The sequence below is a fragment of the Lepisma saccharinum genome, chromosome 23 (assembly GCF_977018435.1).
Source record: "Lepisma saccharinum chromosome 23, izLepSacc3.1, whole genome shotgun sequence".
Lineage (NCBI taxonomy): Eukaryota > Metazoa > Arthropoda > Insecta > Zygentoma > Lepismatidae > Lepisma > Lepisma saccharinum.
Genome location: NC_139251.1, coordinates 6,150,487 through 6,175,607, shown reverse-complemented (window position 1 = coordinate 6,175,607; position 25,121 = coordinate 6,150,487). Strand labels below are relative to the sequence as shown.

Genomic DNA, 25,121 nt, shown 5'->3' with positions numbered 1-25,121 from the left:
ACAACGATACTGTTTCTTGTCCTTGTGCATTTCAGGAGATATGATGGTATAAGGTCAACATAGAACAACTACACGTGCACACAGCGCTACCCGAAGACCAAGGCATAAATTGATATCTTTATAAATTCTTTACAGCTAGAAAAGGTGTTGTTATATTATATTGTATATTTTTTAGGGAAGAGGGGGAGGTTATCACCACCCCATTTCATAGCTGTACGATTTGGCAACACATCACATGGTAAGACGTTCGCTCGCAAGTTGCTTCATCTACTCGTATAGAGGTAATTTACGTGGGGAGGTCATAAGTCTCCTTCGTATGGTCATTCTAAATAGTTTATATTTTGAATAATTGCGAAAATGGGGATGAATGAAGATGTGATGAAATTGATGAATTGACACTCACAAACACCCTTTCGTAGACCGGGATTCGAATCGGAGACCTTTAGCTTCGTAAAACGATGTGGTAACTACTTCACCACGGGAGCCGGCCAAAGAGATAATATTGTATGTGTAGTTTCACCAGGGGAGAAATACCACAGACCTCTAGATACCAGACCGGAAACGCGAGCGTTTTATTATGGTTCAACTTTAAGACAATTTTTTAAGTCGGGATATAATATGGCGGTGAGCATACTTTCATATTTCAATTTGCAACAACTATGAGTCATTGTACCAAAAGGCTTCAATTTTTAATGTACAAATAATTTATTCATATACATGAAAACTTAATAAGCACTAATGCTCATCTCCGCCATATTTCTATACGAAATATAGTGAAAATGCGCGGCTTAAAACAAAATCGAATCTTTTCCAGTCTGTATCTAGAGATCTGTGAAAAACGCACAGACATAAAAGTTAAGAAAGATCTTTAAAAGTTACAAGGATAAATTAGTCGTTTTTTGCTTTCCATTATTTTTACTCAAAATTAATATAATCTTCATTTATTATGTTAAAAAATGAATGAACAAGGAAAAAATTAGATTGCAAAATAACTTACTGCATATATCTGGATTCTCGTCCAATTCACCATCCCTGCAGTCCTTTACTCCATCGCAGAGAAATGAGCAAGGGAAGCATTCATAGTAATTACATCCTAATCTCGAAGCAGGACATGTTTGGTTTTCTACGAAAAGAAATATACGGTATAGGATTCGTACAAACATGATATGTTATTTGATGAGACTACAATTGGGAAGAAATATGCCATTTTTATGTGGAAAATATTATTCATTCTTTACTATAAGAAATTCCTGTGTACGCTGGCAACAGTGATAAAATTTGGTAAATGCTTGTCTAGAAAATTTTCCTTTCCACATTGAAATGGCGAGTAAGTTCAATTTTCTGTAACGTTTCTGCTATCAAATATAAAAATATAATTTTACTATAACTCTAGTCTAGTCTTACGGCGGACGGCCTACATGCTGGCAAGGGAAGTGGGGAGCGGAAAATACGCCACAGACAACCAGACAACAGAGCTGGCGCCGAGAGTTACGGCGTCGAAGGAGGAGGTGCTGCGCGCACTTCGTTCTACAAGCTGCTAGGTTTCATGTAGGCTTCCCGCCACAAGAGTAGACAGGAGCTGTAGTAATTGAATTTATATCTTTTAATTATTTGTCATGAATCAACAGACATATGAGAAGGGTACCTACTAAAATTATATTTGAGAAGGAATTGTACAAAAGCGCAATTGTAATTTGTACAACAATGTAATTTGTCTTAACTCTTCCGATATCAACAATAATTAAGTCTTTCTACAGTGATTTGATTTCACCCACTTCAATTGGAACACTTTAGCGCTTTGTGGTTTGGATTACTACAATATGTGTTTGATGAACCAAATTCTGTAGTATTACTCATATCCTCTCGTTGTATGTGTTGCGATTTTATAATGGCAGAATTTGACTCATATATAACTCCAACAAATGAAATAATAACAAACTCATTTCGATTATTAGATGTAGATAACCGGACAGTGTTGCCGATTAATATAGATATTCGAATTCTAAATACATCCGCAGATGTATTACACTCATGGGTCATACCATCCGTAGGAAATAAGATACGTGGATGCCGGTAATTCATGTTATAGGGGATGTTCAAGATATTCGTTGTATGTGGGGTTTAATTAATAAAATACCAATAACCATATCTTGTATCTAATAAACTTTTTGTGTTGCAAGTGTAAACATAACAGAATAAAAGGTAAAGTGCTCCCCTGTGCTATGCACCACGCTATGAAAGGGTATAAGGGATGTGAGTTACGAAGGTGCTAAACATAACAGAAGGTAAGGCTATATTGGAAAATGGAGTCTTCAGAGTTGCAAACTGTGATCGAATATCCATTGTTGAAAGGTCTATCACCTGAAAACGTCCACAATGATATGGTGCAGACATTGGGGGATAAGGCACATTCATATTCGACGATATAGAAGTGACATAGGGAATTCAGCTGCAGTCGTGAGTCATGTGAAGATTAACAATGTACCGGAAGAAAATCAACAGCCATTACCTAGGAAACTGTCGATCGTGTGCAGCAACTAATAAACACTGATATGAGATTCACCTCTAAAACACTTGGTGATATTGTTGGGTTAAATAGAGTAAGATGTCTTTGGCCGCTACTAATGTTGGCATATGCTCAAAACATGACAAATGTTAACAAAATCGACTTTCCAATCCTGTGGCTTCAAAAGCTTGCGACATCTACATTAGTCTATGGGCCAAGTGGCCATAATCAAGAATTCGGTATAATTTGGGGGTTGTAATTGTCCTTTATTACCACAGTTATATGGGTGTGTAAGGATACCAAAAAACTATGCTTGCCATCTCAATGTAGTAGCTAATAGAAATTGTAGCCAATCCAAGAAAGCGGTTGTTGATAGTTGTAAAAATGACTACATCTCTGAAACCAACGACCCCATCTCAACTAACGTTTTTTTTAAATAAAAGCTTATTATATGTTCTATATTTAATGTTTTCTCTAGTTTTTCGATAGGAGCAATCGCTAAGTATTTAATCACGAAATAGTAAGAAAAATGTATTTTTTTAATATTAATTTTATATTTATCATTAATTGATTAATAATCTAGGCATCTGAGAAGAATATGTTCAGACGCCTGAGCCTCGTTGGTCTCCCAAGACTGCAGTTGCTGAGGTGAAGTACGTGGAAATGAGGTTAACATTTGGGAGTGTTCAGAAATACATCATAACATACGGGGATACTCGTTATTAGTTATTACAGCCGAAATATCTGCTTTCAAGAAAGTAAAAATCTGTAAAAACAGAAGACGGACCACAGAAGTTATATTGTATGTGGGGGAAATTTATTCACCAAAAGACGTAGACTGTTTTGTACAGTGCTGCCGTGAGCAGAACTTTTGATTGAAAATCAAGATGCATGATTTATTGGCTGAAAATGTCATATGTTGAGCCAATTTTAATACTATCAGGTCCTTAAGAAGACTAGAAGCAGATGCTTCATCCTCCAGTTTGTTTTCTGAAAGTCCTTGCTCATCAAAGCATGCTGAGAAACCCTTGAAATGGGCACTCACAGATGGACACCTCGTATACATAAATCAAGAATTGTGTTTCGTGTGACAATCAAGCAGCATTCATGTCTCGGACAATTTACACCATACAGAGGAAACATTAAGTGAGGTGGCACTTCCTATCGTGTCAATATAATTATTGCCAAAAAAATGTCGTCTACTTGCAACATAGGTCTAGTAGTACAGTTAGCAGGAGCAATCAAGAAAGTATTGCAGTATCAGTTTCGTGTATGCAAGATTACATACCTTTCAATTGAAATGATTGTGAGCAATTGTTCTATACACAACGCTATATCTACGAGCTAACATTTACATTTTTTATAAATTGCATCAATCTAAAAGGTTCGAGGCAATCTTCCTAGGAAGTACGACTACGTAATTTATGTAAAGCTCGTAAGATGATGATGGGGTTTGTCTACACCTTTCGCATCTTCCTTTATGTTTTTAGCAGCTCCATGAATAGGTTTCCCCCTACCTTAGCCAAAATGTGCTCTTCTAATCAATGCTCAAAGTTAGAGGGTATGCTTGGAAATGGTATCCCAAAAGCTAGCGAAATTTTCGCAAATCATCTTCCCAGTTACCTCATTCCATAGAAGCATCCCCTCAGATAACTTCAAGTCTCGACCAAACAACCCTTCAGTTAAACTTTTTCATTTCAAAAGCTGCTTCTAATATGATTTACATCCTCAGATAGTTTACAAGTAGCAAATCCTAAGTAAGATTACATATCGTACCGTCAATGCTGGAATACACTAAGAGGAACAAAATTCTTGGTACAAACTATAACGGAAACTTTTTTCGGCAGACTCTTATATTTGATCATCATCATCCTTAATTGTTTGAAGGGAAGTAACTTTGAGGTTCAACCTTCTAATTTCTCGGATAAAATATATACGTGCCCATTTTCTTGCTTAACTACATTCACCAATATTTCCAGGTTCATCTGATCTGAATTTGTTGTAGGCAAAGTAATAAGATTCATGATAACATGTACGGCAGCTAAAATCTTCCAATATTTGATTGCGATGATTTTTCCTCTCTCCTCTCAATTGCAGTCCCACGCAATTTCTTATCAATTCGAAGCTCAGGAACTTGGGTAAGTGTTTCCCTTGATCTTAATATTCTATTGTATTTCCTTTCCTTGTCACACGAAACACAATTCTTGATGTATACGATGTGTTAATCTGTGAGTGTCCGTTTCAAGCATTTCTCAGCATGCTTTGATGAGCAAGGACGACTTTAAGAAACAAATTGGAGGATGAAGCATCTGCTTCTAGTTTTCTTAAGGACTTGATATTGGTAAAATTTGCTAGACATATGCGATGAAAATTTTCAGCCGATAAATCATGCATATTTATTCTCAATCAAAATTTATGCTCACGGCAGCACTGTACAAAACTGTCTACGTGTTTTGGCGAATGCATGTCCCCTACTAACTTCTCTGGTCCGTCTTCTGTTATTACAGACTTTTAATTTCTTTAAAGCAGACATTTCGGCTTTAATAACTAATAACGAGTATACACGTATGTTATGATGTTCTTCTGAACACTCCCAAATGTTAACCTCATTTCCACGTACTTCTCCTCAGCAACTGCAGTCTTGGAGACCAAACGAGGCCCTGTCGTCTGAACCCACGGCAAGCACAATCCTTTGTAGTGTTGTTTGATTTGAGATTTTCTTTATGAGTACAATTTATGCACAGATAGGAAAATCCGGAGTGGACCTACAGTTTAAAGTGGAATCCGAACCACTTTGTGCCACCACAGGATATCGAACCAGTGTCCCCTGGATCACAAGACGATGACGTTACACTAAGCCATCGGGGAGGCTGCCTTTGTATGGTTGTATGTATGGTCTCCTGTGTATTGCTCATAGGAATATATTAGCATGGTGATTTCTTATACATTGTAAGGGACTTGGCATCATATAATATGACCGGTGAAAATAGTGTAAGTGCTGACGCATACAAAATTTGAATTTCAATCAATCAATAACATTATTCTATGAACATTGGTAGCAATTAAACAAAATTAATAGCTAGTTAATACTACAACAAAAATAACTATTATTATTATTATTAATAATAATAATAATATTAATAAGAATACTAATATCAATCATTATGATTATTATGAAATGTTATTGCATGCATATAACAATAATGTACTATACAATAGTCAATAGCAGTTACAAAACGTGTAACTAAATAGGAATAAGGACACATGCTGCTAGAAGAATTCGATGCACACACTACATAATTCATTTGTTTTATATGAATTCTAGTGAAAACTAACAAGTGTAATATGTCGAATTAAAGAGAAGCGTCTACGCTACAATGTTTTTTGGAACATTTTATTCTCAGATGCCTATATTATTAATAAATTATTGCTAAATATAAAATTAATAGTAAAAAATACGAATGTTTTTTACTAATTCCGTGATTAAGTACTTAACAGTTGATCCTATCGAAAAACTAAAGATAACATTAATTTTGAACATATATCAGTCTTTCATTTAAAAAAAAAGTTAATTGAGGTCGGGCCCTTGGTTTCAGAGATATAGTCATTTTTTTCAAATGTCAACATCCGCCATCTTGGAATGGCCGTCATTTCTATTAGCTACCACTTTGAGATGACAAGCATGGTTTTTGGTATCCTTACGCACCCATATAACTATGAAATAAAGCAAAATTAGTACCCCCAAATTATACCGACTTCTTGGCTGGCCCATAGACTGACTACATTGTTTTCCAGATCTGGCACCAAGGGACCAAACAATACCTGTTCTCTTAAACTAAAGGAAGGGAGAAATGTGACAAAGATTCTGACATCATTGATGCAGTGGAGGGGTGGTTAGAGGAACAAGAAAGAACATTTTATTCCATTGGAATTCCAGCGTTATAGAAACTATGACGAAAGTGTCTGGCACTCGGAGGGGACTATGTCGAAAAGTGATAGAAGGAATTTTCCGATATCGCTACTGTAAATAGTTCAGGGCACGAACTTATTGTATGACCCTCGTATTAAGAGAAGAAAGAATGCCCTCGAAATTTCCATCCTCACCCTTCAGAAACTGTTAACGCCAGACTCACTTAAACACAATTTTCGACGAGCAATTCCTACAAGTAAAATATCTACATCACACTCAGCAGAAATAATGACATAAAGTGTTTTTGTTGTTCTATTCCTTTCAGTCAAGAAGCTATCCATATTAAATTGTTACGTCCATATGTATTACAGGTGGAGTGGAAAGGCCCCCTATCAAGCACAATATTGAACCTGCTTCTTTTCAAAATAGAAATATATGTACAGTGTCTCTCAAAAGTTTTAGGACAACGACATTTTAAACTAGGCAACCCAATTTACACAAGGCGTTGGTGGGTTGCGTGAAGAGTTAGGTTCAATTTCAGGGTTGCCACATGCACAATAGATATTTATAAAATACGCGAAAGAAATAAAAACAGATATTATTGTATAAAATTATTAAAAATATCACTATTATATCGCAAGTGATAAAATTCTTTTTCACAGAAAAACATAGGTTTTATAGTATTTCATCGCTGATGAGTCTACAGAAAGGAAAAAAGGTGAGAGAAAACGAGAGGTGACAAAGGAGAGGAGAAAGAGAAAGCGAAAGAAGGGGAAAAGTAGAGGAGAGAGGATAGACGAGGAGAGGAGATGTAGTGAGGAAAATTGAAGAAGATTCTAGGACAGATGACGAAAATGGAGCAAAGAAGAGAAAAGAGGAGGAAAACGAGATGAGAGAAGAGTGGAGAGTAGAGTAAAGGAGAGAAAAAGAGAAGAACGAAAAGAAGAGGAGAAGAGTGCAGTGGAGTCGGAAACTAAGACAGGAAAGGAGATACGAGGAGTGGAGATGAGTGGGATGGAGATAAGATGCGAGAAAAGTAGGGAAGGCGATATGAGATAAAGCAGAGCAGAAGGAGGGGAGAGAAGAAGGAGAAGAGAAGAGAAGAACAGAAGGGACTGAAGAGAAGAGGTAGTTGCAGAAAATATCGTCTCAGCGTCAAGAATTGATGCATTGGTCAAATTATCGACATGAAACATTCAATAACATTTTGAAATGTATTTCAGAATGTATTAGATCGGTTCGAAATGCCTTTTGGCTTAGTTCAGAGCAAGGTAAAATTTTCCATGTAATATCTTTGATTTTACCTGAAATTATACCACTAAAAACATGATTGTAATTTTAATATTTATAAGAATTATCCAATTTTTGTCCACTACTCGGTTCGTTGAAATGGAGATTTTATAATTTAATATTTCCCCTCCCCCCATCGTTAATTCCAAACTGAATCATTCCGTTTCACAGAGTGCGGACAATGAACACAATAGGATATGTCTAAAACTTACGAAAATTTTCTGCCACCGGAAGGGTTTGAACCTACGACCATCAGATTCACAGTCCTGAACGGTAAACACTACCCTACAAGCTTTCGCTCCTGAAATTAAGTAGAAGGAGCTGACCAATGTGAAATGTAGATGCAACTCTCCTCCTACATGTAATGTGCAAACAATACTTGTTTGTAACAAAGAAAAAGAATGTAGTAAGACTCGGCGAAATCAATTAATGGAGAATTGCACATGATGAGAACTTTTCATTCGATATTTGCGGAGGTATCCTTGCATTGAACTCGAGTGGGAAAGGGGTAAAATTAGTATGTCCTGAATTGCCACAAATATAAATAGTTATTTCATTAACATTTGTCAATGTCTTTGAAGCAGTACACAATTATCGTTAGAGTATCATAATTCACGATCTTATACATGAAAATATCCCTTTGAACGTGTGTCACTTCATTTATTTGTTTATTTTTTTATAAATTCCATATGGAGAACAATGTAGCCACTATACACTGCTATTACAAATAATGTTACCATGCTCTTGTTTATAATAAAAGGAGAATTCAAAAAGAACACCTCCTAAGGAGGATCGAACCTGGGACCGCAATCAATGCTTTCAAGAACTCTAACCAATACACTACGCCCTTTGTTTCCCTTGGAGCAACAGTTCTTAATTATTCTGTCGCGTCAATATTGTAAACGTTATCCTGCAAAAAGAAGTCCAATACTCTGATATAGCTCTGTACTTCTAGAATTACTCTATACACATGCATTTGAAATTTAACTCTGAATTTATTTCTTCGTTGTTAGTATATCTAAGCTTGTGAATATACTTTATTTGTAATTTTGTAACGGTTACATGAACATCTACGAAATAGTTCCTTATAATAAACTCCGGTTGACCAATTTGCCAATATAAACAAATGGAATACAGATTGTTTTCGAGCTTACATTGTTAAAAAGGAACTGATACACGTATTACTATCCCAATAATTATTTAATAAGGTTTCTTTTTTTGTCAGAAATTATCACTTAAACTATTGCATGTTGAGCTAGTGTCCACCTAGCCGCCTCTGATGAAATCTATCATTCTTTAGATTCTCTTTCAAATTCGACTCTGGTCACTTGTAACTTGCTGGGTGCAGACACTGTGCATGGGCGCACAGTTTTGCGATAACAAGCGGCCTTGAATAGCGTGAGTGAGTCACTTTGAACGCGAGCAAGCTACGCTACCAAGCTTGTCTGCCTTTGAAAACAAAGTCATTTTTTTTCACCGTTTCCGAACTCGATTGCTATTGTAGAAGTATATATTCTCTCAAAAGAGCAAGAAAGGAATTTCGACCAATGTTCTCCCGTCGTATAAAACCAAATATTATCTATTAAACGAAAAGTTCACGATTGTCAATAAACCTATCTGATAATAAATTTAATAGAAAGATTCTCCAAGATTTCTCTCCCACTGTCTATATCAGGTCAGGTCAGTACCCGGGGGGGGGGGCATGGGGGCCATGCCCCCTCGAACCCTGAAATATTTAAATGTGAACCTATCAATAACTACGAAAATAACATCGTCGATTTTAGAAATGTGTAAAAATTTCTATTTTGTTCTTACATAAATTAATCTGTTTCTTGCACAAAAGTCTTCAGGCTGCAATATTGGATGGTTTTAGTTTTATAATGTAAGGCTACCAGACGTCCAATTCACCGATTTAGTCAGGACAGTGCGTTACTTTCAATCCCTTTCCCGGCTTTTTCGAACTGCAATCGTGATGCGAGAATGTCTCTTTATTATTGTCTTTTTCTTAACTCACAATTAGACATGTTCTTTATTGTAATAATAATTCCTAGTGCGCAACATTTAATTTATAAATATATTATTTTCTAAACATAAAATTATCATGGCTTTTCAATGGCGCTTGCACTATTTGAACTATTTTGTAATATCTGTCTCTCTCTCTCTCTTATATATATATAAATTTGAGTCTGGCACCTCCCTCAAAGAAATCCTGCGTAAGGGCTTACTCTACGTCAATGACAGAAATGCAAGCAATATTTTTATTTATTTTTAACCCAACTAAAGGAATGTGGAAGAATTTAAAAGAAATAAGAAAGAGCGGAACGACTGTTGCTCTACTTTAAAAATTGTTGTTCTTCGAGGAAGAAAAATAAGAAGGATTTACTCCAGCACCTTAACACAGTGTCCCACGAGTCTCTCTTGACTAATACTGTCAAATGTGAAGTGATTTTATGAATAAAATTTTCTGCCTGTTTACGTCTAACGTTACGCAGATTTGGTAGTTCGCAAACGATGTAATTATTTCGTGTTACCTTACGGAACAGCAAATACATTTCATAAGACTGTTCTGAACACGGGACTTGCGTCAGTAAACAAGCATTTCGTCTATTGCAGTATCATAGGAAAAGAATATCGTCCTGCAATGTTCAAGCCTCTAGATGTTTTCCATTAATAATGTCTAATCACAATAATAAGTTAGAAGAAATAACTCGCATTTTCAGAACTAAAAATATTCTCGTTTTTCTTCATCACTTCGAAAATTATTTCTCGAATATATCTCCTATACTACAAGAAAGCAATTCAAAATTAAAGTAAAAGTTCGACTACATGTATACCCAACGACATTTACAATATTGGAGGGACAGAATACTTAAAAATTGTTGATTCAATCGAAGGTAAGGGCGTGGTGTAGTGGTTAGAGTTCTTTATTAGTCTGCTAGCGGTCCCAGGTTCGATTCTCCTTAGGCGGTGTTCTTTTTTATAATTCTCCTTTTATTATAAACAAGAGCATGGTAACATTATTTGTAATAGCAGTGTATAGTGGCTACATTGTTCTCCATATGGAATTTATAAAAAAATAAACAAATAAATGAATTGACACACGTTCAAAGGGATATTTTCATGTATAAGATCGTGAATTATGATACTCTAACGATAATTGTTTACTGCTTCAAAGACATTGACAAATATTAATGAAATAACTATTTATATTTGTGGCAATTCAGGACATACTAATTTTACCCCTTTCCCACTCGAGTTCAATGCAAGGATACCTCCGCAAATATCGAATGAAAAGTTCTCATCATGTGCAATTCTCCATTAATTGATTTCGCCGAGTCTTACTACATTCTTTTTCTTTGTTACAAACAAGTATTGTTTGCACATTACATGTAGGAGGAGAGTTGCATCTACATTTCACATTGGTCAGCTCCTTCTACTTAATTTCAGGAGCGAAAGCTTGTAGGGTAGTGTTTACCGTTCAGGACTGTGAATCTGATGGTCGTAGGTTCAAACCCTTCCGGTGGCAGAAAATTTTCGTAAGTTTTAGACATATCCTATTGTGTTCATTGTCCGCACTCTGTGAAACGGAATGATTCAGTTTGGAATTAACGATGGGGGGAGGGGAAATATTAAATTATAAAATCTCCATTTCAACGAACCGAGTAGTGGACAAAAATTGGATAATTCTTATAAATATTAAAATTACAATCATGTTTTTAGTGGTATAATTTCAGGTAAAATCAAAGATATTACATGGAAAATTTTACCTTGCTCTGAACTAAGCCAAAAGGCATTTCGAACCGATCTAATACATTCTGAAATACATTTCAAAATGTTATTGAATGTTTCATGTCGATAATTTGACCAATGCATCAATTCTTGACGCTGAGACGATATTTTCTGCAACTACCTCTTCTCTTCAGTCCCTTCTGTTCTTCTCTTCTCTTCTCCTTCTTCTCTCCCCTCCTTCTGCTCTGCTTTATCTCATATCGCCTTCCCTACTTTTCTCGCATCTTATCTCCATCCCACTCATCTCCACTCCTCGTATCTCCTTTCCTGTCTTAGATTTCCGACTCCACTGCACTCTTCTCCTCTTCTTTTTGTTCTTCTCTTTTTCTCTCCTTTAGTCTACTCTCCACTCCCCTCTTCTCGTCTCCTCTTCTCTCACCTCGTTTTCTTTCTCTTTTCTCTTCTTTGCTCCATTTTCCTCATCTCTCCTAGAATCTTTTTCCATTCTCCTCACTACATCTCCTCTCCTCGTCTATCCTCTCTTTCCTCTCTCCTCTACTTTTCCTCTTCTCCTTTCGCTTTCTCTTTCTCCTCTCCTTTGTCACCTCTCGTTTTCTCTCACCTCTTTTCCTTTCTGTAGACTCATCAGCGATGAAACACTAGAAAACCTATTTTTTTTCCTTTGAGAAAAAAAAATTGTCACTTTCGATATAATAGTGATATTTTTAATAATTTTATACAATAATACTTGTTTTTATTTCTTTCGCGTATTTTATAAATATCTATTGTGCATGTGGCAACCCTGAAATTGAGCCTAACTCTACACGCAACCCACCAACGCCTTGCGTAAATTGGGTTGCCTAGTTTAAAATGTCGTTGTCCTAAAACTTTTGAGAGACACTGTACAACACACATTACGCATTCAGATTCTAGGTGTCCCACTTTTATTACCGGTGGTTGTACGTACACGAATCACACGAACAACACATATCAAAAAGGGCAATATTTATGTACCGTTTCAAGGTAAAATGCGGTAACGATGAAAACATCTCGAAAACTTGTCCTTCCTCTCCCCTCCCGAGGCAGGGGTGGCACCAAGGGGGGGGGGGGTCAGTGGCGCAGTCATAATTATAAATTAGACTTATGTGCAGTTAAAGAGTTGAAGTTATCAAATATTTGGTTGCCATTCTAGATATGAGGCTTGATTTTAAAGATCATGTATATAAAATTGTAAGAAAAGTTAGAAAGAAATACAGCCACTTACACTTACATCTACATATGGTCAAATTCAAGCGATCTACTCTTGTTAGATCAGTTATTTACTGTGTATGTAAGGCCTATTTTGGAATACATTACAGCAACTTGGAATTTTGCATGTAGTGATAAGATTAAAATCATTCTTGAAAATGTACAGAAAATATATTTTTTAAATTTTTGTACTTTAAATTGAGAATTTTTACATTTTATTATGAATATTATAATTTGTTAGACAAACTTAATATTTCGTGCCCTTTGGAAAGAAGAAATGCTACCAATTACAATTTAATTTACAAATTAGTTAATGGAAAACGTGATATACCATATTTATTATCTAAAATTACACTAAAGACTAGTCACTATCTGCTCTGAAATTTCCGGCACTTCTTATTTTAGATATAATAGGTATTTTAATTTACTTACATCCCAATACCATAATCCACTGGAGCCTAGTAACCTTTTATTATGATAATAACATGTATAAGTTTACTATTAACGTGTGTTTTGCTATAAGTGATTTCATTGTATTTTTAAATTTTGTAATTATTTTATTTTAACGAAATTGGTCTTCTGACTCTATTGTTATCATGTAGTACTTTTGTTGAAGTTTTTTATTGTGTATATTGGGCATATGTGATATAGCATCATAATCTGTTGTATAAGGCATGTATACTTTTTTCAGCAGTATAATCCAATACTTAAATAAATAAATAAGTAAAATTGTCTTATTACGTTATGACTTACTTAAACAATTTCGTCATATTGAAGGTAGAATGTTTAGTGTTATTTATACAGCAGACAATTCATTGATGCTATTGTGCAAGAGAAGTCGCATTTACTATCCTGAACTAGGGACACTCTCTGCAACACTTACCAAGGGCAGTTGTGTTTCTTTCGTCATAATTGTTATTAAGGTTTTCTTTTCTTGTAAAGACAATATACAGGGTGGTCATAAATTAAGAGGCACCCTTTGATCATCAATTGCGTTTAGCAATGAGAACATATTTATAAAATTGGCAACTTTTTATTTTCTGAAGATAGTAGCTTAGACATCACAATGACAATTTTATCTGTTTTCCACATAAGTATCAATTTGAGCTCCATTTAAATCAAGAGACGTAATCGGCTTTCCTTGTATCTGTTCGTGGCTTTCTAAAATTTATAAGGATTGAAACACTTGTTGATTCTTGAGATAGTGTAACTTTTAAGTGCTGGAGGTCCACATTTCTGCAGTATTCGTCGCTGAACTTCAGCTACACGTTATTGGTAATGGAAAATGCACGTACACATTTGACACGCTGCTCAATACTTAGGCAATACTTAGAATTGCAGCAAGCAATTCTAAACGACATCCACTTCTTCTGCTATGTCGGGTAGATTTTACATGCGTGTAAGAAAAGATAAAAAGGATAGAAGAATACTATCTCAATTAATACACGAGTTACAGTGACAAATGGTGCCCTTTAATTCGTGGCCACCTTCTATATGTCATTGGCCTGCCTAAAAAGCTTTCTTCGTTTCAAATTACAAAACATGTGTTTTTTTATGTTCAAAGCAACATGAAGCAAGTCACTAAGTAGCCTTCGGTTTCATTGGCATATTTTCATAAAAGACAAATAAAAGTTGATTGATATTCAATGTGATGGCTAAAGCGTCTTATATGTTTATTTTCAACATCGCACCCCTAAATTTCATTCCGAACTCATTCAGAACCCCTGGATGAGTAATTCTAGCTATGCCACTGTCTGGAGTAGGGTTTTCTGATTTGGGAAGATTAATTAATTTACACTCAATTAATCCACCGAACAGATCAGTTCTGGAATTTGGAATTTTCTCACTTGGCACTTCCTGAATTGTGACATTTCCTGACCTACGTACTTCAAAGTTTAATCTGACCAAGTTTCGATTGTGTAATTCCAAATTAATCATGGTAGACAGGCATTTTTTACAACATCCCGATTTCTATTTTTGTCTATCAGCACATAATTCAGTCTTATTGATTACCACCTGAGTCTTGTCAGGGGAACGATATTCTTATGTTCTATAAGATCCTTTGCAGGCAGCCGTCTTGGTACGGACTGCTGCTGCCATCTACGTCAGGTGCATGGGGTGGGAAGAGGCCGCCTTCACCCCCCATGGTTGCCCCCACGTACCCATTGATTTCAGGTTGTTTGAACCTCAGAGCCAATTTATGGGAGGATAAGGCTGGAAGAATTCCGATCTTTGATCACCCACCCCAGAAATCGAACCAGGGTCCCTCAAGTGGCAGTGTTTTGAAACAATAATTTCTCTGGTTAATACGAAGTGTAGCTAGTACATGTGCTAATTAGTTTACCCACGCTTCGAATTTACTTCCACAATCATTTTCAGTATTCTAGAACACTTCCTAATACTCATTACAACTATGGGAAAATCATTGCAAACTGTCGGAATCGTTGCTGGTTAATCGTCATTATTATCATCATACTAGTATCCTTATTATCATTGTCGCCAATTATAGCAACACATCATCAAGACAAAGCAGTGACTAAAAATGTATTTATTCCGACAATTCCATACCTTGCTTACACAAGACAACAAGTTAAAACCTTAAAAATATTAGCACAGTATATCTTCACATTTACTTCTTCGCTTTCTCAACACTTCTGTCAATGAGTAAAAAAGTATAATAAATTGTTACATTTTAACATATAAAATGAACAAACCTGTAATCCACACTCCAATTTTAGGCGTTGGGAATCCTAGAAAAAACAAAAGCATAATAAGAGAGTTTTATAAAAATAACAAGCATATAATTCCGATGCTATACCTTCGTGTGTTGTATTTAATGTTATAATTTGAAGTACTGCTTATACATTTACCAATGAGCTTAACTTGATTATTAACTCTTGAGCATGAGTAAGGTAAAAAGGCATGTGGGGTGATGCGCAGGTAGCAGGTAAAGGAGCTCCACATATTCTTGATCTCGGCTATAGTTGTTACACAAATGCAGAGTGAATGATAAACTTTGGTTAAAGGTAGCAACTTGGCTCATAGGGATTACACAAGCAGATCCACAAGATAACTTTCGAAGTCGGAAATATAGGAGCTAGAAGTACAATACATTACTTTACATACACCAGGACAATGAGATATGCAGTACAGGATGTTAGGGTATAACAGTAGAAGTGCAGAACTGAGCACTGAATTTAGCCTACTTATTATGAACACAGAATTTATAGAACCAAGAAAACAGAATAGAGAAAGATAAACAAAATTGAAAGTAGCACAACTTACGAATCCCAGAGAAAGATCAGAATTTGAAAGAAGAGTGACAGAAGAATTGAGCATAAGAGAGGAAGAAATTAATGGGGAAAATATATTGGGAAAGAGATGGAATTTGTTAAGAACAACTCTGCTGAAAAAGGAAGACGAGGTGTGCGGACAATAGTAAAGAACAAAATGGTGGAGCAATACTCTTAAAGATGAAATTTAAAAAGATGAAAGAAGCTTGGAAAAAGTATCTGAGAAAAAAGTCAGAAAATAACTGGAAGGAACATGTTCAAATAAGAAGTAGTGCCAAGGAGGCAGTAAAACAAGCAAAGATGGAAGCTTGGGAATATTTTGGAAGGAAACGGAAGATAACTATAAAAGAAATGTTAAACAATTCTGCCAAACAACCAAAAATCTTAAAAGGAAATAACATTAATCTCTTAACTTGCAAACGATTTTGAAATATACTTTTTATGTTATGCCTCAGGAGCTTCAAATAATTGTCGTCAAAAGTTTTGATTTGATTTAGTTTATTTTACTTCGCGTTTTGTGCCTCTTGGCTAATTTGCGAAGATGGGGATGAGTGATGAAATGATGAAATTGATGAATGGACATTCACAAACAACCAAGCCCGACCGGGATTCGAACCCGGGACCCTTGGCGTCGCAGCGCGATGTGCTAACCACTCGACCACAGGGTCGGGCTGTCGTCAAAAGTAAATATTGCCTAAAATAAATATTATTTTATTGATATTATTTTATAAATAAATATTATTTTATTGATTTAGTGATACTGTTATTTCCAAGGTTAACTATCTAAAATTGCATGGGGGGAAATGTCATTGCCAAAATATTCCAGATTGGCTTCCTCGATGGCCCAGTGGTAGGGTCGTCGCCTTGTAATCAAGGGGTTCGATACCCGGTGGAGGAATATAGTGATAGTGCGGATAATTTTATACTTCCCCTCGTATCTTTTCTGCATATATTTTCCATGTCTTTTAAGAAATCGTCGTTGTGTTCAACCAACCTTGCAGCGGCAGCCCTTCCACTATCGGCCATCTTACTGTGGAGTTGGTTCGTCTTTGTTCTACTTGCAATTTAATATGTTGGAAATTTAATATGTTTCGCCTCGGGGATTATATTTCTACTTCTGCATGTATGCAAAGTATAGTTTACTGCTGTTGTGAAGCTAACGAAGAGTGTTTTGCTGCTGTGATTCAATACTGTAGATAAAAAAGCAATCACCTTCACACATGCGTATTAAAAAACAAATAAATATGTGATTATTTTTCCCGGTGCGAAAAGAGCAGACAGATGTGTCCACTGCATGATGTCAATATTTTCAACAGATATAGTGGAAAGGTGACATTACAATGTTCTTTTTTAGTTTAATTTGAGCAATTCAGTTCAGTGTAGCCTATTTGCACATAGGCTAGAAGAATGTCTAACCTGTCATACATTGTGGTTCTAATACGAGGTTTGTATTTCGGGACTCAAAATGGTTCCTTAGCAACATGTCATAAAGGTGTCGTGCGAGCAGTATGCGCCTGCGCAGTAACTCGTGCAACATGGTCGCTTCACTGTTGACTTTCACCGCAGGAGAGCAACGAAGTATTATTCGTTTTCTGTGCTCAGAGGGAGTGAAACTTTCTGACTTCTACAGCAGAATGAAGGTTCTGTACGGAGACAATTGTTTAAGACACGAGAGATTGTTTGAATGGATTGATAGATCCGTTTTTAAAAGCAGTAGACGAAATGCTAGTGACAAACACCGGAATTGGAGGCCAGTTTGAGTGACAACTGAGGCAGTGAAACAGCAGAACGACCAGCATATCTGTTAATTTACTAGAATCTCCCCTGACTAAAACATTGTCTCCGTACTGAACAGAAGCGTAACGTATAGGATCTGCCCCTACTTTCAGTTGTGCCCCTACCATTTTTTTAATAAAAGTTTTATTTCTAAAATATCAATTCACGCCTACATTTATATCAGGTACATACAAATATGAAAATACATACACGTAACTTGAATCAACCTAAAAATTGGTACGAAAAGTTAAGACAAAAGACAAACTATACAAAATTATATACTGCAATTATAGAATTATAGTACATTGTTAATACACTTTGGAAATAAACTGTTACTACAAGAAATAGGATATTGTTAAATGAATATTACCAGTCCTCTGCGTGTTTTGATGGAAGCAGTTAGTTTGGTAAAGCCTAGTTTTCGAGCCCGATCCGATTCGATGCTTAACAGCGCCAGTCCACTCAATCTGACTCTTGTCATTGTGTTCTCAAATATTTTTTATATCAATTTTAGCTTCGGAAACGAGCTCTCAGGTGTGACGAAGACGTCACAGATAGGGTCAAATCAAATACAGAATATAAGAAGTGCATAAGTCAGGAATGCCACTAGCCAGAACTTTGTTTTCTAACAAGAGGGATTCTGAAATTTCACTGATCTTCTTCTTTTGATTTCAGTTGACAATAACTGACCGAGTTCAGTTATTAATCCCTGTCGCTCTAGTGCAAGATACATGATCTTCATATTTCTCCCAGAAATTAGTAGCTGATACCACTAACTGTCTGTCGGTGTGTTCCGTGAGAGCGGAGGAACTTAAGAAGTTGAAGCTTTCTTTGATTTGTTTCGTACTCTGAAATAGATTCTTTACTCGATTTTCTAGATTATGTAATGCACGGTAGAAAATCATTACTTCAAAATAATTCAATGGGTCGAGAAAGCCAACGCATTTCCTTGACTGTCGTCCATCATTCTTGAACTACTCAAGGCCTCCCCGATGGCGCAGTGGTAGGGTCGTTGCCTTGTAATCAAGGGTTCCCCGGGTTCGATTCCAGGTGGAGGCACATAGTGGTTCGGATCCCACTTTAAACTGTAGGTCCAGTCCCGATTAGCCTTACTGTGAATAAAGTGGACTTAAAACAACAAATCAATCCAATCAATCCAATTGAACTACTCAGCTAATGAAGGTTTTATTCTAATGTGCTTTCTACTTTTCTAGTGATTAACATTTTCTGTCTGGAGTTGTACAGGCATAAAACTATAATATGCTTGTTGAAAATATATTTTAACGTGGAAAGGAAAACGTCTGTGAACCCTGTCGGTCTTTCTTAATTTATCATTCGTACTGCGCCCCTGAAGCTCGTGTGCCCCGCAAACCCCAGGGTTGCGGAGGTGTTATTTACGCCACTGCTCCTGAACCTTCATTCTGCTGTAAATATCAGAAGGTTTCACTCCCTCTGACCACAAAATGAGAATAACACTTCGTTGCTCTCCGACGGTGAAAGTCAACAGTGAAGCGACCATTTTGCACGAGCTACTGCGCAGACGCATACTGCTCGATCGTCACGACACCTTTATGACGTGTTGCCAAGGAACCATTTCGAGTCCCGAAATACAAATTTCGGTTGTGCCTAAATTTCCATTTAGTTTAGAAAAAAATTCTGCTTTTTAATGACTTACCCTCGTAAATACTTCCACTCATACAGATTCTAAAAACATACTTATTGCAAAATAAATATATAAATAACAATGAAGTTGGTTCACTTTGACATTTCAATTCAATTCAATTCAATTCAATGGTCTTTATTCTTGGGCGAGGTTCAGCAAATGCTGATCTACCACTTAACCCGACAAAGAAAAATGTAGCAAAGTTTAAGAATGTAGATATAATTAGTGGGAAATCATGACTTGCCAGAAACGAACACTTACTGCAAATTTCGGTCCCTTCGTCGCTGTTATCGCCACAGTCGTCAACGTCGTCGCAGAGGTAGTTGCACTCAATGCATCGTCCATTCCTGCACTCAAACTGCAGCAGCGAGCAGGACGATACCACTGCAGAAAGAACATATATAAATAACTTAATGTAAATCGGATCAAAAAATCAAGTAATGAAAATATTTCCAATAACTTCATTCAAATTTAAATTATAGGTAATATGGTAATAAAGAGATCCAGTAGCTAATAATTCTCTTATTTTTTTACCCGTAGCATTTACACTTCAACCCTACATGAGCCTGTTCACCCTCAAGAGTTTGGGTGAATAGGGTCATATCTTAGGGTGAATACTATTTGACGATAAGCTATTTTTGTCTCCAATGCTATAAGCCGTTTCTTGAAAATATTCAGGCCATTCCTTAGCGCTATTGATCTAGCCCCACCAAGAGATACAAGTACGCCGCATTTCTTTAATTCATTTGATACTCTCAACAGACCATAAGTAGGATATTCTATTGTTATATCAAAATATCAAATAGTGCTTTTCCTATAGCATAATCAACTCTATTGACTATTATTGGCTTTTCCGACAAATCTCGTATAATGCTTCTTCACCTTCTGGGAATGGTGAAAGATGTAGAAGGATACTTGGAAAAAACATGATGAACTTGAAGGGAGGGAAATTGACACAAAGTATTTATTTATTTATTTATTTAACAAGAATTCAAAATACAGCGTTAACCATTTTACATTGGAATGTAAACAGTGGAAAAAGAACAATAAAAATAACAAAAAATAATAATAACATAAACAAAAAATTACGTCATATAAAGACCCATACACCTTGGATTCTGAGAAGCGAAAAATTGAGTGCTTCTTGTTTTTTAAATGACACTCGAAAGTTGATTTCCCGAAGAAGGCGGTCACTTCTGATGGTACCATTAATTATTTTATGAAAGAATGCCTGCTTTGCCAATTTATGTCTCTCGTGAGGTAGGTGGATATTTAAAATCTTCAGAAGAAAAGGCTAGTTTCTTATCAAATATGACTCACAGGTACTTTTGTGTTGTAACTCTTTGTACACAATTTTTATGCATGAAGTATTTTGTGTTTAATGTTTTTTTATTTAAGAAGAATGTCATTGTAGTACATTTTTGAGGGTTAAGTTTTAAGTTCCATATTTCTCGTCACTTAATCAGGGAGCCTAAATTCTTTTGCAGAAGTGCAACGTCACTGAAATTTTATATTTTACTGTAAATTTTGTAATCGTCGGCAAACAAAAGGAGGTTTTTACAAGAGTCGGAAAGATATTCTGGAAGGTCATCAAGATACAGGAAGAGAAGAGGTCCAAGAACACTGCCTTGGGGCACACCAGAAGAAACAGCTTGATAAGAAGAGGAGATTCCGGAAAGTACAACTTTTTGTTGTCTATTGTTGTCTATTCTGGAGGTAATGTTTGAGCAGAGAGAGAAATTTTCCATGAATATTCAATCGATGAGATAATTTATGTAGCAAGTAATTGTGGTTTATGGAGTCAAAGCTGTATTTATGTAATGAGAAGTAAATTTGTAGAGTCGGTCCTTTATTATATTTTTACAGGCGATAGAAAGCTGTGATAAGAAGCAATGGCACCCTTGTCTCCATATTAGCGTTTTTCCATGAGTCTGGGAATGTACCCTCATTGAAGCACCTGTTTAATAAAATGGAGACGCCGATAGAGAGAGATGAAACAGTGGTGTTTAGGCCAATAGAAGTGATTTCAACAGAACCATTAGCACGCTATTCAGGCATTGAAGATAGGATATATTGCACTTCTTCTGGAGACGTACAGAGAGATGTCAGAGAGTGACAGCAAACTGGAGTGACGTTGGGAAGAGTAGAAGCCAGTGTATTTGATACTGTATTTTTAGTGCAAAAAGAGTTAAAAATATCCGCTCTGTCAGAGCCTTGTGCGTATACTGAGTCCTGTTTAACTTTGTAAGGTATTCGAGAATTTTGGCTCCTTTAGTTAATGAGTGACCAAAAGCGTTTGGGATTGGATTTAATTTAGTTTGATATTGCCAATGTATTCACTGTATATGTATTTCAGTTTATGCAGTTGTTTAGAGTGGCGTCGTAATTCCGTGAAAGTTTTTCGTGTGTTTTCATATGATTTTTTTTCACATACCCCAGGAATTCTATCGGTTGCGAAAGGCAAGCAGAAATTCAGGGTCAAACCAAGAAGGGAATTTGCAAGATTAATTTTTCTTGAGTGGAACATAGCCTTTTATCACTGAGTGAATCACATCTGTCAAAACGTCACTTTCTTCGAACACACCTCCACTTTCCAGTATCTTCCAGGGGATGGAGTTCAGGGCCGAACGGATGTCCCCCCAGGCTGATTTGCGCCAGACAAGTTATTGCCGTCCGGGGGGTGGTTGTTGAGTCTTCAGGTGGTCAGGGAACCAGAATGCAGCGTCCAGAGATTCGTTGTCCGAAGGGATCAGGTTTCTCGAAGGCGTGATGTGCGTTGAAGGGAGTGAGAAGAGAATGTAATCCAGATTATTGTCTTCACGTGTATTGTAAATATTGTGCTGTTGAAGTCCGAGGCCGTGTATGAAGTGATCCATAACGTACGTGTCGTTCTTGTCTTTTAGAAAGGCGTACGTGGAGTTTGTCCATGTAATTGAGAGATTGAAGTCCACGAAAAGAATTACATCGCCCATAGAGGATGCCGACAGAACATAATTGTAACAGGCCTCCAGAACTGCTACGAGGCAAGTTTTGTGTGGCCTGCAAAAACAACCGATGAATAGTTTGCTTCTTTTCCCTAGAAGCACCTCCACCCACAGAATTTCACAATTACGATTCAGATCACTACGAACAACAATGTTCCACTTGTTCTTTACACAAAGCACCACTCCTTCGCCCCTTGATCCTCTGTCTTTCCTGTAGATAGTGAACTGTTTTGCAAATGGCAGTTCACAATCCAGTACACTGTCGTTGAGCCATCTTTCAGTTATTGCAATGTAATATTGTTCCATAAAATTTTCCATTTCTATAGTGCAGTCAATGAGCTTATTTTTGATACTCTGGGCATTCTGATAGTACAGTCTTGGACACAGCTGGCTTGTAACGACCCTATTGAAGAAGCAGTGAAACAAGCCATCTATGTCTGACCACAAAGCGCCTTGTGACTAGACAACCCAAACAGCATTGCAATTTTGCGGCTTGTATACCAGTCACGGGTATACATCTCTGTAAATTGAGTAGTGATGCCAAAGAGAAATACGAGATGAAGATTGTCGATCGTAATGTCTCGTGTTCTCGACATGGAATAATACTCGGTCCACGTTACGTTCCATTATTTAATGTTGTTTGGGAATGAACCTGACGGACTAGGTTTATATTTTCAATCCTTGCATTACAGTAAATTCCATATTTCACAATTATATTAATGCTTTGAACGAAAATAATGCCCAGAAAAACATCAAACACACGTTCACACCATTCTTCTCACACACATGCACGTGAAAACAAACACACAAAGCTAAGTTTTGACTTCCAAGTGAATGTCCAAATAACAGTAAATGGAGAAGAACGATGTGCGAAACATGGGATTTTTCACATAAAGAATGCGTCTATTTGTGACATACGTGGTTTCTATTAATAGACAATGAAACAATTATGAGAGAAATTAACATGCATTTTCGTCTTCAGGTGCTGAGGAAAGAAACAGACTGACTGGAAAAAAGAAAGCATGGTGCTATTGATAGGCTGTTGGTTAGCGTACAGAGCTTTCATCAGTGAGGTCTAGGTTCGATCCCCACCAAGGACATTTATTTTTATTCTTTTCTATTAGTGAAGAAGTATATAATATTGTTTTCTAGGCATTTTGACGAAAGGATACGCATCAAATTTGTTCATTTAATCTGTATTTTCATTCTTCTAATAAGTTCTCTATCGCAATGGGATATAGAGATTCTCTATTTAGGCGATGGATATCTTCTCAATGGTTACGTAGCTGCGATTCTCCAGTCCCTTACACCCACTTGTCTTATTTATTTACTTCATTTCATATCTAACGAAAACACACAAATATAGTTAGAACAAGAAACACACCTCGCTTCGAAGGTTCCAGACTCGAGTTCTGGCTTTTTTTTTTGCGAGGGTGATTATTCTTGTGTGTCTGTTTATCATCTCTGTCAAAAAAATATTCCTCATTATTGCCGTGATTAACTTAGGGAGAGACCAAAGCGACTGAAATAACAAAAGTACAGAAAATGCAAGACATATCTGCCTAGGCATGTTATACCTTGGGAATTAGCAATCTGAAAGTTAACTTGCGTTTCAGTCGACTATTTGCGAAAGAGTTTCGTGTTGTCTCGTTTAGAGTGTTGGTTATCGTGTCGGACTAGCATGCGGCCAACCCGAGTTCGAGCCCAGCAAGTTTTTTTTTTTTTGTCTAATTTTATCCAACCTTTTTTATAAAACTCAGGTTTCTGCAAAACCTTTTGAATTGCATGCCACTTCGTATGTGCCAGGTGCCCGTCTGGGGCAAACTCAGATTTAAGAACAGATAAGGAGAGGCTTGAAATACCATAGCTAGACCTCGTTGCATATTTTAATTGAATGTGCATGTGCTATCATTTGGTGCCCTTTTTTTAAAAGCAAGATCGCATTTTGTTTAATTTCATTTTCATTTAAATTTTTAAACTGAAACCAACAAATTTGATGGTCATTTTTTGCATTTTACGTCATTTTTTCCCCATTTTTTAGGATATTCTATAGGTCATATACCTATATTTTTTAGGTCATCAACTTCCGCTCCCTACTTATAAATATATTCAATTATGTGGATACCTGATGTACATTACACTAACTGAAAGAGTATTTTCAAAATTAATAGTATTCTCGTTCTTCACCTTTTTCTCAGTTGTGACACATGTCAATTTCCTCTATATTATCTGTATTCTCATTGGGACAAACACCCACATCCATGCCCGAACCGAGTATTGGTAATATCGCACGCTAGCCAACAATTCCAGAGGAAAAGTTTGATACGCGGTTTAGTGGTTCCAAGTGGTTAAAATCCCACTTTAAACTATAGATCCAGTTTTCTTACTGTGCATAAAGTGGACTTAAAAAGAAGGAAAAAATCGAGGAAAAGCGCTTGAAGGTTTCGATGAGTTCCAAGTGCCTTGATGAGGCGAAGCTATTACATTATTTTCAAGTGGTCAAGTGGCCCCGTGGTAGCGTATAAGTTTCACGTACAGAAGGCTTTGAGTTCGATTCCAGTTCTATTGCCCTATGTTTTTTTATATAACTCGTGCAACTAATTATTGCATTTTATTTAATAATTTATTTGAGTAAAAGTTAAATACATTTTTACTTTAATTTTGGGTGGAAATCTTTACTTTACCGTTTTAAATTTTATTTGTGAAATTTTTTTTGCGATAG

General features: G+C 36.4%; 1 protein-coding gene across 1 annotated transcript in view; it reads right to left on the bottom strand.

Annotated features, from left to right (window-relative positions):
• The window catches only part of LOC145977863 (uncharacterized), a 263,309-nt gene that overhangs the window by 208,736 nt on the left and 29,452 nt on the right, over positions 1-25,121 (bottom strand). Inside the window, exons 2-4 of the mRNA XM_083110188.1 lie at positions 19,677-19,799; positions 15,398-15,433; positions 998-1,123 (exon numbers count right to left, since the gene is read on the bottom strand). Coding sequence (XP_082966314.1) covers positions 998-1,123; positions 15,398-15,433; positions 19,677-19,799 — 285 coding nt within the window. The remainder of the gene's footprint in view (positions 1-997; positions 1,124-15,397; positions 15,434-19,676; positions 19,800-25,121) is intronic.